Genomic DNA, 14,786 nt, shown 5'->3' on the forward strand with positions numbered 1-14,786 from the left:
CTCTAAATTTTGCTTTTGCCCTACCCACAAATTTTATATGCTGTGTGTTCAACAAATTATTCTCAAACGTTTTTCCCAATTTGCTTGTGATTTCTTTTTTGGCACATGAGTTATTTAGATGTTTGTAATTTGATTTTCCAGTTATTTAGATGAGGTGTGGGAAATGAGTGATCAATATCTTATTTGTCATTAATTTCTTATTTAATTCTGTTGCTAAGAACATACTATATAAGGTTTCGGACTTTAGAAATTATTGAGAGATATTTTATGCTCCAGCATATGACTTATCTTGATAAGCATTCCATGTGAACATTTTAAAGAAGGTATATTCAGAAGCATTCAGTGTAGTGTTCTGTAAATATCAATCACATCTAATTGACAGTGTTTATATATTCTATATCTTTACTTTCTTTTTCAAACAGTTACTGAGAAAGGAATGTTTGTCAGTGATGATTGGGGATTTGTTCATTTCTTCCTTTAGTTCTGTAGATTTTGCTTTAAATATTTTGAAGCTGTGTCATTGGGAGAGACACATTTAGGATTGGTATGCCTTACTTTTGAATTTGTCCTTTTATTATTGTAAATACTCCCTTTCATCTCTGCTAATATTCCTTGTCTTGAAATACACTTTGTCTGACAATAATATAGCCATGCTACCTTTTTTGTAATAACTATTCATACAATATATAATTTTCCATAATTTCTAATTCTGTACTTACATATGTCTTCATATTTAAAGTTTGCCTCTTTTAAGACAACTGATCGTCTTTCTCTTTTATCTTAATCTGAAAATCTCTGCCTCCTAACTAAACTATTTGGATCAATTACATTTTGTGTAATCATCAATATGACTAGGTTTAACTCTGACATCTTGCTATTCATTTTCTTTTTGCTTCATTTAATTTTTGTTCTCCTGTTTCTCTTTTCCTGCCTTCTCTTCTGCTTACCAAATACCTTTAGCAATGCATTTTACTTCCTTTAATGACTTTTTAGCTATGTATTTTTAAGTATTTTTATTTGACTTAGGTGGATTTAAGGATTGCCATCAGATATCTTATCTCATAAGCATCCTCAATTTTAATAATGTACTAATTCTCCACTTTAGATTTTAGTCATGTAAGAAACTTAAAATGTTTAATTTGATTTTTCAAGCCTGTTCTTTTTGTTAATGCTGTCATGTATGCTATTGCTTCAAATGCCATAGACGCAACTTTAAAATCAACTCATTTGTGCCTCAAAACCTCACACACCTTTTAAGAAATTAGGAAAAAATAAAAAGTAGTCTGTTTACTTACATGTTTACCATTTCAGGTGCTCCTCTTTCCTCCAGTAGTTGTGAGTTTCCACCTGGTATCATATTCAACAGCCTGAAGAACTTCCCTTAGCATTCTTTTTTTCCCCAACTTTTATTTTAAGTTCAGGGATGTATGTGCAGGGTATGCAGGTTTGTTACGTAGGTAAATGCATCCCATGGTGGTTTGCTGCACAGATCATCCCATCACTTAGGTATTAAGCCCAGCATCCATTAGCTATTATTCCTAATGCCCTCCCTCTTCACCCTCTGGCAGGCCCCAGTGTGTATTGTTCCTAGCTATGTGTCCATGTGATCTTGTGATTCAGCTGCCACTTCTAAGTGAGAAGACAAGGTATTTGCTTTTCTGTTCCTGTGTTAGTTTGCTGAAGATAATGGCTTCCAGCTCCATTTATATCCCTGCAAAGGGCGTAATCTCTTTCCTTTTACGTCTGCATAGTATTCTATGGTTCATATGTACCACATTTTCTTTATCCAGTCTATCATTGATGGGCATTTCGGTTGGTTCCAAGTCTTTGCTATTGTGAATAGTGCTGCAATGAATATATGCATGCATGTATCTTTATAACAGAACAATTTACATTCCTTTGGGTATATACCCAGTAATGGGATTGCTGTGTCGAATGGTATTTCTGCCTCTGGGTCTTTAAGGAATCATCACACTGTCTTCCACAATGGTTAAACTAATTTACACTCCCACCAAGAGTGTGAAAGTGTTCCTTTTTCTCCGCGACCTCACCACCCTCTATTGTTTCTGGACTTTTTAATAATCGCCGTTCTGGCTGACATGAGATGATATCTCATTGTGGTTTTGATTTGCATTTCTCTAGTGATCAGTGATGTTGAGCTTGTTTTCATATATTTTTTTGGCCACATGAATAGCTTCTTTGGAGAAGTGTCTGTTCATGTCCTTTGCCCACTTTTTAATGGAGTTGTTTTTTTCTTGTAAATTTGTTTAAGCTCCTTGTACACTCTGGATATTAGACCTTTGTCAGGTTGCAAAGATTTTCTCTCATTCTGTAGGTTGTCTGCTCATTCTTATGATAGTTTCTTTTGCTGTGCAGAAGCTCTTTAGTTTAATTAGATCCCATTTGTCAATTTCTGCTTTTGTTCCAATTGCTTTTGGTGTCCTCATCTTAAAATCTTTGCCAGTGCCTATATTCTGAATGGTATTGCCTGGGTTTTCTTCTGAGGTTTTTATAGTGTTGGGTTTTACATTTAAGTCTTTAATCCATCTTGAGTTGATTATTGTATATGGTGTAATAAAGGGATCCAGTTTCAGTTTTCTGCATATGGCTAGTCAGTTCTCCAAGCACCACTTATTAAACAGGAAATCCTTTCCCCATTGCTTGTATTTGTCAAGTTGGTCAAATATCAGATAACTGTAGGTGTGCAGTCTTATTTCTGAGATCTCCTCTGTTCCATTGGTCTATGTGTCTGTTTTTGTACCAGTACCATGCTGTTTTGGTTACTGTGGCCCAACAGTATAGTTTGAAGTTGAGTAATGTGATGCCTCCAGCTTTGTTCTTTTTGCTTAGGATTGCCTTGGCTGTTTGGGCTCTTTTTTGGTTCCATATGAATTTTTAAAGTTTCTTCTAATTCTGTGAAGAATTTCAATGGTAGTTTAATGGGAATAGTATAGAATCTATAACTTTAGGCAGTTATGGGCATTTTAATTACATAGATTCTTTCTATCCATGAGCATGGAATGTTTTTCCATTTGTTTATGTCATCTCTGATTACTTTGAGCAGTGGTTTGTAGTTCTCCTTAAAGAGGTCCTTCACTTCCCTTATTAGCTATATTCCTAAGTATTTTATTCTTTTTTTGGCACTTGTGAATGGAAGTTAATTCTTTGGCTCTTAGCTTGCCTGTTGTTTCTGTATAGGAATGCGCTATCTCAGGCAGGCTCCACCCTGTTGCTGGTGGCTGGCTGGAATTCCATACCATTGACTCTTATCTTGTGAGATGCCATGGAAGTGGGGCCCGCAGAACAATGCTGCTTGGCTCCCTGGATTCAGCCTTCCTAGTGGTATGTACAGACCACCCACTTTGCCTGAGTTGCAGACACCTTTGTTGGGGATCCTGGGGTCAGAGCATGTAAAGCCCCTGGGTCTCTGTGTTTGCCTGAGCAGCTGCTTTGCTGAGACTCCACACAGCTCTGTGTGTTGGACCCAAGGCCCTGGTGGCGTAGGTTCACAAGGGGATCTCCTGATTCGTGGGTTGCAAAGATCTGTGGGAGAAGCATGGTTTCCCACGGTCACATAATCACTCATCGCTTCCCATGACTGGATGTGAGGGTTCCCTTGGCTCTGTGTTGCTCCCAGTTGGGCCGTTGCCCCACCTGTCTTTTCTTTGTTCTCCATCGGTTGAGTTGTTTCCTGATCAGTCCTAAAGTGAGTACCTGGATATTTCAGTTGAAGATACTGTATTCACTCACCCCTTTTGTTCCTCTCTGTGAATGCCGTGGACTACAGCTGCTTCTAATCGACCGTCTTGGTCCTCTTAGCATTCTTTTAATGAAGTTCTGTTGGCAACAAATTCGCTCAGCTTTAGTTGACGTGAAAAAGTCTTAATTTTACCTTCATTTATGAAGTATATGATCACTGAACATAAAATTCTGGGTTGACAGATGTGCGTTTGTTGCTCTAGTTTTTACTTTATTCTTTTTAAAGATGATTTTATCTTCTGTCCTCCATGTTATCTGATATGACACCCTTGGATATTTCTCTTTTTTTCTCTTATTAAGCTTTATTTTAATGAGTTTGAAAATTCTGTGACAGATTTTTGGTCAGGGTATTTCCATTAAAAAGTGCTGATTTTAAAAACTAATAACTTAAAACTGCCACATGCAAAAAAAAGGGGGATCCATAAAACATTCTCTTTTTCTTCTGAAGGTTTTACAATGCATTGTTATCATTAACCAGTCTTTTACTATTAAACTTAAAAGGCTAATTGAAACAAACAGTTCTGAGACCATTCTTCCACCACTGATTAAAACTGGGGTGGCAGGTATTAGGGATAATATTCATCTAGACTTCTGAGCTTTCTGTCAAACTTGGTGACGTTGCCAGCTCCAACAGCCTTCTTGTCCCTTGCTTTGATGACACATCATCATGATATGATGTCTATCTCATATCATGAACAGCAAAATGACTCAGAGGAGGATAGTGTGAGATACTGTCAACACACATGGGTTTGCCAGGAGCCATATCAATGACAATGACTGCAGCATTACCAGACTTCAAGAACTCCTGTCAGCCTGAAATAAATTTCCTCTCCATGCAAAATAACCCATAGAAACAGATAACCCTGCAGGTTAACAATAATTTCCCTATGTTTTCATTTTGATGTTTATCAAGCTGTTCTAGGAAATGTATTCTATAATCTCTTTTGTATCACGATTTATTATTCATCTCTCGGCAGTCTGTTTCCTGTCTTCACTATAATTGTTCTCTCTATAATCACCAATGACCTTTTTATTTTCGAAGATAGAGAAATTGTTTCAAATTCTAGACCTCTATGTGGCATTTGAAACTGTTGCGGATGTCTTCTTCAGAACACTCCTTCCCTTTGTCTGTAATGACATAACTTTTCACTTACACTGAATTGTTGTCATGTGGCTGACACTCATTTTGCACATTTTGCTGCTGGTAGTTTTGATCCTACCAGAAGATGTCAAAAGAAATTATTCAGACCAGTTTCACACATGTACTGACAATGACACCTCTCTAATAACTACTGTCTGGCCAACAAGGATTATAAGACACTATGGGTTGTATGAAGCATCACAATTTCAAAGATGTTAAAATCTGAAAGAAATGTGCCTCTTAGAATCATTGGCATATGACCTTATGGTTTGAAGAGAACTGATCTGTGTTGCTTGAATTCAAGGCTTTAAGACATAATGTAAACCTTTTTATATATCCTCTGAACTTACCTCTTTTGCAGTAAAATAACTTCATCAACTAATGTGCTTTTAAGAGGTTGCAATGAGATAATGCATGTAAAGTATGTAATGCAGATAAAGTATCAGAGTCAGTAAGCATCATAATAAGTACTTAACGAATGATAGTAGTAGTAGTTGTAACAGCAGTAGTAGTTATAATAGTGGTAACATTATATTTTGAATAAAATAGTAGTAGAAGTAACATATGATATTTTCAGTAAAGCTTTAACTTTAACCATGTTACTGAATTTAATATTCTAAAATGCTAAGACTCTTATATGTTTACTGAAGGCATTCTTCCTCTCAGAGTTTAAGTAACCTTAATAAATAATAACCACTTTTCAGAGATTTGCAACAACTGAATTAGATAATGCATGTGAAATATATTTGACAGTTTATTAGTTGAAGAAGTACCTAAGATTTCCAGCACAACATGAATTATAATTTATCTTTGTTGGTTCTAAAATTCTAAGGAAGATGATACAGACTTATTGAAGTTAAACTCAGAAAAGTGATTCCATCTAATAATTTCTTTTATGTTTTTTTGTCCAGATTGAATAAAATATATATAAAAGTATATAACAGTTATGAAATATGTGGCTTAGTGTGTGACAAATAAGCCCTCAGTAAAAGGTAGTTATTATTATTGGAATTATTGTTAGTGACACCCGATATTTTCAATGGTAGTTCATATCTACTTTTCCTCTTTGGCCAAATCAGGAATTTCAAAAATACTGAAGATTGCCTCATGATATTTGCTAAACTTACTTAATTTTTCTGAAGTTAACTTCATAAAACAACGTGTGCCTTTCAGAATTTTTATAAAAATGAATGAGATGATGAATTTAAAGTGTTTTGTTGCCAGTATTGCTGTTATTTATATTTACCAGACATGATAATATCGCATGAATTACTATTGGTTGAAATAAAAATGCTAAGACAAACAAACGCATTTGCTGAACTTAACTCTCTAGTGCTTAAATAACTTAATGCATTAACGTAGAACAGCAGTTCTCAAGCTCTTTGGTGTCAGGACCCCTTTATACGCTTCAAAATAATTGAGGGTTCCAAAAGAGTTTTTGCTTATGTGGCTTATATTTATTGATATTTATGGTATTAGAAATTAAAACTGAGAAATGTTTAAAATATTTAGGAATAATTTTATTTTCAATAATAATAATAAACCCATCTAAGGTTAACATAAAAACATATTTTTGAAAACTATAATCTCCAAAACAAATCAGAGAGAAAACAGGCGCATTATTTTATAGTTTTGAAAATTTATTGTTTTATTTATTTATTTATTTTAGATGGAATTTTGTTCTGTCACCCAGGCTGGAGTGCAGTGGTGAGATCTCAGCCCACTGCAACCTCTGCCTCCTGGGTTCAAGCGATTCTCCTGCCTCAGCCTCCCAAGTAGCTGGGATTATAAGCACATGCTATCATCCCTGGCTAATTTTTGTATTTTTAGTAGAGACTGAGTGGCACCATGTTGACCGGGCTGGTCTTGAACTCCTGACTTCAGGTGATCTGCCCACCTCAGCCTTTCAAAGTGCTGTGATTACAGGCGTGAGCCACTGCACCCAGCCCACAGTTTTGAAAATCTCTTTTAATATCTTGTTTGACAGAAAGGAAGCTAGGTTCTCATATATGTATCCACATTCAACCAGTTGTGATATGTTGTTGTGGTTGAAATTTATGAAGAAAATGCAGTTTTAAAGACAGTTAGGAAAGGAAAACCTAGCAAGCTTTCTAAAAGTCTCAGAGCCCCCTAGGGTCCTTGAACCACACCTTGAGAACTACTGACACTTACCTTTTTTTTTTTAAAAAGTATTGAATAAGACAGTGTGTACATATATGGTTATTAATGCTGCTTGTGTTGTTGCTTTTTATAATTTCCTCATATGTTTGAAATAACTTGAATTTCTTCTTGTTTTGTTGATTGCATTCATGGATTCTAAAAACAAAAGAAAATGAATGACAGTGCAGATTTGGTAAAGTGGTTAAGCTACTTTGCCAAGTAATACCTGTCTTATAAAGTTTTTAACCAAATTGAGATAATACATTCTACATCTGTAATGTCAGTAATATGCATGGTTCAGTGCCTGGCACAAAGGATACACTCAATAAATAGCAGCTATTAGAATCACCCTTTCCTCAATCCACAAAATATTATACAAATAGATGCCAGGGATAAAACTGGTCTCATCTACCCAATAACAGCTTCAGCTCATCTACAGTGACTTTGCTACCCTCTCTTGTTGTCCCTTGACAAGGCCTACTTTAGGCTCAAGAGTCCCTTAGACAAGTGAATAAATCATTTAATAGAAGTGAGCTAACATTGTGATAGAAGTGACTAATCTCCAGAGTTAGTCCCTGAATGATACCAACTTCCACCAATCTTATGGCCTGTGTGTGAGGCCTTCCCCAGAAACATCCAAGTGTGTCTATGAATACTTAGAATATATGCAGCATTTCCTGTGGGAAATTGAAGGTACATGCCTGAGTCATGATGTTTCCAGGGAAAGCAAATTCCCCAGATTGAGTTTCTAGCCCCACACTGTGGTATCTAGTGTTGGGTTGTTGGCAAGGTAGGAGATTGAAGAGGGAAACACCACTCCTGCATCGTTTATTGCTTTTGCTGTAAGGAACCTGGAAAGGTATCACGGAGTTTCCTACCAACACTTTGTCAGAAAATGGCCTTCTTCCCTGCAGTTGTTTCAAACCGGCGATTGAATGTTTCTACTTAGGGATCCGAATTTTTTTTTTTTTTTTTTTTTTTTTTTTTTTTTTTTTTTTGCTCTGGAAGGAATCACTTCCAAGGTTAACTGTGGCCAATCAGTTTTGGAGAGTTTTTAAAATCTGAGGTTTAACAGTGATGTTACTCTGTTTCAGAAAGGACCTCTATGTCTTCTTTTCTCTTTTTTTTAGTTGAAAAAAATTATTAAGCTTTCTGTTTAGTAGTTGACTTTCAAAGATTACAAAAGTAGAATTATAAAATAAAGCCCGTGAACTCATCATCCAGCTCCAAGATTTATCAGCTTGTGGACGGTCTTGTTTCATCCATACTTTCATCCACTTCTCCCTCCCGTATTATTTTGAAATGACTCCAGACATCGTAATACTTCATCCTTAAGTGTTTTAGTATGCACATCTAAAAATAAAAGAGCTATCTTTTTATATAACCACAATATCAACACCTCCCCTAAAAATTAATGAACAATAATTATTTAATATCATCCAAAGGCTAGTCATTGTTCAGATTTTTAATTGTGTTATGAAAAATTTTAACATGTTTTTGCTTTCATCAAGATCCCAAGAAGTTCCACATATTATCATTACTTGACAGGTCTTTTAAGTATCTCTTAATGTATAAGTTCCCCCTCTAACATTTTCTCTTGTAAATTTTTTTAAAGAAACTCTTCCTTCTTTTAAACATCTTATATTAACTTTCTGCAGACTAATCTGCCACTAAAATATGTTATTAAGGTTAAGCCAATACTGATGTCCTTAGGGCATGCTTGATCTGCGCTCTTTATAGAGATTGCCTTACATTTATGATTTTTCAAATGAAGATTCTAACAACACAGTCTGGCAGCGTTCTTAACTTTTTTTTTTTTTTTTTAACTCTTAAGAAATATATTTTGTGTGGTTCTGCTATACTCTATATTCCCAAATTCCTGTTGAAATTTCCCTAGGCATTTCATCAAACTTGGTGAAAAACCACTTTCTCTTTTCTCCTTCTAATAATTGCCACTCCACCCCGTCCAGGTGCAAAGGTCTCTTCTTTAGGATCTGGCCATGCACTACTTGAGGAGACTTATTGTTTGCAGTGCCTCCTCATTTTCAGTCTTTCCTACTTTCCTGAATGGTGTGCCTAGGTTCAGATCTATAGATAGGCATGGAACAATACCCAGGGAAGTCTTGTCGTATCTGTGTGGCTTCCTCATCCTGTTACTTGGCTTCCTACTCTAGGAAAAGGCCAGTCATTTTAGAAATTCCATGTCTGAGGAAGAAGACTTAAAGATCACTTTCAAAACACTGTCTCCCTTCTGTGTTCCGAGAGATTAAACATCAGTCAGCATTCTCAGCAAGCTCTAGCAAAGAAGCATTGACCCATTTTTTTCCCCTCTTGATCATCCAGCCAGACACTCTATACCTGACTAGGCATGTTAACACAACTGGTAAGGACTTTCTGTTTCAGATTTGCTACAACTACTCATGTGTTCCTTAAGGTCAGCAAGGATCTCTGAGAATCCTTTTCTGTCTCCCCTCACAGTTCATGATGTAGACACCTACCAGCCCAGGATTCCTAATAATCTCTGATGGAATCCCACAAGTACAATCTGAACTTCCCAGGCTTTGACTTCCTGTGGACACAAGAGAGGATAGCAATCTCTATCTCTGTTTATTATCTATTTAGCTCTATGTATTGATGCAGGACCTCTTGAAGACCTACTGTGGTTATTTCTGAAAGTTTCCAGATTTCTTTCTTATGCTCAGGCACAAAATCACCTTCTTCTGCCACCTCCTCATTGATATTTTCTGACTGTGGGCCTATTTATTGAAGGAAATGCTTCTCTAGAGTACTACCTCTCAGTATTCTTAAAAACACAAAAGCTCAAAATTCCACACAGAAACTGGAGGACTGCATCTCTCCCAACTCTACATTTCGCCCTCTCTTGACTTTGAAACATTGCTTATGCCCAGAGACTCAAAATAAAACAAACAAACAAACAAACAAAAATCCTTGCTAAAAAGATAATCCTTTCAGTCTCTGCTTATTGACTATTTCATAGTATTTCATAGTATGTTAGTATTTCATACTATTTCATAGTAGTTAGACTCTTCCCAACCAACCCTAATAGGCTATTATTACTATTACAGGTGGTATGTGTCTCATTTTTATTGAATTTGGAAGATGATATGCTAAAGAAAGAATGATTGACTTTATTAATGTCATCAAGTACAGATGTTAATTTATTCATTGATCCAACAAATATTTATTGAGTGCCTTCTATGAGCCAGGACGATTCTTGGAAATCCAACAAATTTGACACAACCGTGTCTCTAATATAGTTAATATCAATGAGGGTAATTCCATGCCTTCTATAGAATTTAGGGAGAAGGCATTCCTAACATGAAAAACACCATCATTTTCTGATGCCATACTGCTAGTGTTTCATGTGACTATCGATTATGCCGTGAATAGCTTTCAACAAATATCAGGTCTGAATTTCCTTCCGTAAAGTGCGAATTAATGTATGCCGTTGAATACATCTGTTCAGTCCTTCAGTATTCTATAACAACACCCTTCCTTTTTTCTTCCTTTAGGTGTATCAGTTCCTATCCCTGTGATTGGACTGAGGGACGAAGACAAGGTGTTCGTGAACAACACGACGTGCGTGCTCAACGACCCAAATTTCGTTCTTATTGGGTCCTTCGTAGCTTTCTTCATACCGCTGACGATTATGGTGATTACCTATTGCCTGACGATCTACGTTCTTCGCCGACAAGCTTTGATGTTACTGCACGGCCACACCGAGGAACCGCCTGGACTAAGTCTGGATTTCCTGAAGTGCTGCAAGAGGAATACGGCCGAGGAAGAGAACGCTGCAAACCCTAACCAAGACCAGAACGCACGCCGAAGAAGGAAGAAGGAGAGACGTCCTAGGGGCACCATGCAGGCTATCAACAATGAAAGAAAAGCTTCGAAAGTCCTTGGGATTGTTTTCTTTGTGTTTCTGATCATGTGGTGCCCATTTTTCATTACCAATATTCTGTCGGTTCTTTGTGAGAAGTCCTGTAACCAAAAGCTCATGGAAAAGCTTCTGAATGTGTTTGTTTGGATTGGCTATGTGTGTTCAGGAATCAATCCTCTGGTGTATACTCTCTTCAACAAAATTTACCGAAGGGCATTCTCCAACTATTTGCGCTGCAATTATAAGGTAGAGAAAAAGCCTCCTGTCAGGCAAATTCCAAGAGTTGCCGCCACTGCTTTGTCAGGGAGGGAGCTTAATGTTAACATTTATCGGCATACCAATGAACCGGTGATCAAGAAAGCCAGTGACAATGAGCCCGGTATAGAGATGCAAGCTGAGAATTTAGAGTTACCAGTAAATCCCTCCAGTGTGGTTAGCGAAAGGATTAGTAGTGTGTGAGAAAGAACAGCACAGTCTTTTCCTACAGTACAAGCTACACGTGTAGGAAAATTTTCTTCTTTTTCTGTTGGTCTTAACTAATGTAAATATTGCTGTCTGAAAAAAGGTGTTTTTACATATAGCTTTGCAACCTTGTACTTTACAATCATGCTTACATTAGTGAGATTTAGGGTTCTATATTTACTGTTTATAGTAGATGGAGACTAACTTATTTTGATTGTTTGATGAATAAAATGTTTATTTTTGCCCTCCCTCCCTTCTTTCCTTCCTTTTTTTCCTTTCTTCCTTCCTTTCTCTCTTTCTTTTGTGCATATGGCAATGTTCATGTTCATCTCAGGTGGCATTTGCAGGTGACCAGAATGAGGCACATGACAGTGGTTACATTTCAACCACACCTAAATTAACAAAATCAGTGGATATTTGTTCCGGGTTAACAGTAAATATACACTTTAAATTCCTGCTCTGCTCATCTACACATATAAACACAGTAAGATAGGTTCTGCTTTCTGATACATCTGTCAGTGAGTCAGAGGCAGAACTTAGTCTTGTTGTTCATATAGGGGCAAAATTTGACATTGTCAGAATGTTGTGTCGGTATTTACTGCAATGTCTGTCCCTAAACATAGTGGTATTTTAACATAGCAGCTGGTTAACCAGGACTACAGAAGTGGAAGGATGATGAGATATAATACACCAAATAGCTTTTCACTTCTTAAAGACAATGTTCAAATTCTGGCTATTACAACAAGCAAACTGAAATTAGTGTTTTCATTCTGGTCCTTAGTAAATTCCTAATTCTATGATTAAACTGGGAAATGAAATCCCAGAGTTATTTCCCAATCCAGGATTCAACATCAATTGGGTTTTGATCTCAGCATCCTGGAAATTTGTGTGCTTCACACAAGGTGAAATTAGTATTTTGAGCCTTATTAAAATATTTTCTTAATTATGGTACCTCTATCTATAGGACTTAATTTAGCAGTCCATTTTTGAGTAAAACTTGTATTGGAAGTAGAGATGGTAGAAACTTTGGAAGTTTTACTTGATTAAGGACTACAGAATTGGGCCCTTAGAATGTGGAAAAAAAAAAGTAATTAAAAAGACACTTTTACCGAACTCTAGGAATTACAGAAATACAGAGTTTCCATTTGGATTTTAAGCAAAATTTATCTCATTTTCAGATCCTTCCAAACTCTCTAGTGCAGGAAAAGGCTGCAGCTAATTTGTGAAAGTGGCAAGCTCTTCATTGCACTGCAATTACGTACCAGAAGTTTAAATCTTTGTTAAAATATAGTGTTGTGTTACAATAAGTGTTGGCCATCGTTTCTTTCGTGGGCCTGCTGCTCTCTAAGAATTCAGTAGCATTTTAATAGTTTCTAAACCGTGAAAGGTTTTCAAGCATTGCTAAAGTCAGACCATTCAGTCTATGCTGTGTGCAGAGTATACAAGTGTTTCTAGTAACAGTATTTCCGTATGTGTCCATTTCACACAACTGTGGATAAACTTCCGAAGAATTTATGATGCTAGTTCTTACACTCGACAGTTACTTACACATCTGAGAGGGTGCCTCTCAGTATCTTAAAATTGGTTAATGAAAAATGTGAATTTCTAAAACCCCTGGTCTGTGTTCTCAACACACAGCATAGATAAATCCAATAGTCTGCCACAGGGGCAGTGGAAGAGCTGCTGTATTTGAGGAAACTCATACAGTCTCTATTTGATTTGCAACACTGCCAAACATCAGTCAATTGCTTGAGCATGCCCAAATATAACACGAAAGTCAAGTCTACCTGCCTTGCCTGTTAGGTCTGTTGAAGTGCATGTTAAAATAATTATATGAAACAGAATGAGATGATTTAATTCTTACCGAAATGAAAATGTCTGAAGAAACACAGCATGCATTTAGCATGAGTTCTGCACATACAGATGGTGCCCTGCATGTATGCCATGTATGTTGCATGAATCCATCGATTTGTATTAATGTAGGGCAGAATAGCTGATGGAAGAAGGGCTGAAGAAAATCCTTCAGCAATCCTTTAAAAGACCATGCATTCAGATCTGAAGTAGTGTGAGTGTTAGAAAAAATTGGAAACATCTGATTTCTGAACTATCAGGGCAAGCTCATAGCACATGTTTTACAAAGAAATAAAATATAAACCACAGATTTCCGAAAGTACTAGCAATAAGTTGGATGATAATAGCTTACAGCACATTTGTTAATGATTCTTATGTCATCAAGTAGTAGTACTTAATAGTACCCAACATGGTAATTATCCTCAAATTGTGTGCTATTCGTAAGTTCTGTGCAGTTTGGTATGAAACAAATATACTCATTTGGATATAAATCTTACCCTTCAATGTTAAATCTACAAACTTTTATAAATGTTTTAAAAGAAGTCCATGTGATAAATGTAAAGGTGATGAATTTACCATCAAACAAATCATTTTGATGTATTATTATATATGTATATCTGTGTAAGACACGTGCAACAGACTGCCTTATATTATTTTCTGTAATTCTTCTCCTTTGTCAAATGGTATTTTTTGTGAATGGTTGCAAAGTGTTGTCTTATTCCTAATTCCTGTATGTTATCCACTACAGGTTTTGTGAGACTTCCTATTAATTTATTAAATTTATTAAATGTTGAATAATCTGTCACATGTCTTTTTTCCCCCCGAATCTTTCAAGGGAAAAATATACCACTTGACTTCATTTTCATAGAAAATGAAATTGAATCCTGTAAAATAAGTTGACAAAGACAAATGCAACCAGAAAAGATCACTTTCTTTTCAGTAATGATGCGGGTACTCAAAGACTATAGCATCAGAGGAAAAACAAGAGGTGTGAATGACAAAAACAATATCAACAACAGCATCACCAATTCCTCATGAACAAAATAACCACACTCCCAAATTGTTCTGCCTTCCTTACTTGAGCAAGGACTGGGGTGGTTCACATGCTCTCCTTGTTATAGCTGTCAGTACTGGCTTATTCCCACTAGAATCTAAGCTCCTCAAGGACAAAAAGGACCGTGTTTATCCTGTAGATGGTTTTGTCTCCAACATTTAGCAGCATCTCTACATTCAACATGTATTCATTGAGTATTAATATTTGCTAGTACCAGGCCTGTGGCTCATGCCTGTAATCCCAGCACTTTGGGAGGCTGAAGTAGGAGAACCACTTGAATTCAGGAGCTTGAGATCAGTCTGGGCAACACAGCAAGACCACATCTCCAATAAAAATAAAAAAATAATTAGCCGGGCCCTGGGGTGCATGCCTGTAGTCCCAGCTACTTGGGAGGCTGAGGCAAGATTGCTTGAGCCCAGGAGGTAGATGCTACAGTGAGCCATGATCATGCCACTGCA

General features: G+C 36.6%; 1 protein-coding gene across 1 annotated transcript in view; it reads left to right on the forward strand.

Annotated features, from left to right (window-relative positions):
* HTR2C (5-hydroxytryptamine receptor 2C) overlaps positions 1–14,060 on the forward strand; it is a 169,374-nt gene extending 155,314 nt beyond the window's left edge. Inside the window, exon 5 of the mRNA XM_077988416.1 lies at positions 10,594–14,060. Within this exon, the coding sequence (XP_077844542.1) occupies positions 10,594–11,420 (827 nt within the window). The 3' untranslated portion in view covers positions 11,421–14,060. The remainder of the gene's footprint in view (positions 1–10,593) is intronic.
* Positions 14,061–14,786: the final 726 nt, after the last annotated feature.

Source organism: Macaca mulatta, chromosome X, assembly GCF_049350105.2.
Source record: "Macaca mulatta isolate MMU2019108-1 chromosome X, T2T-MMU8v2.0, whole genome shotgun sequence".
Lineage (NCBI taxonomy): Eukaryota > Metazoa > Chordata > Mammalia > Primates > Cercopithecidae > Macaca > Macaca mulatta.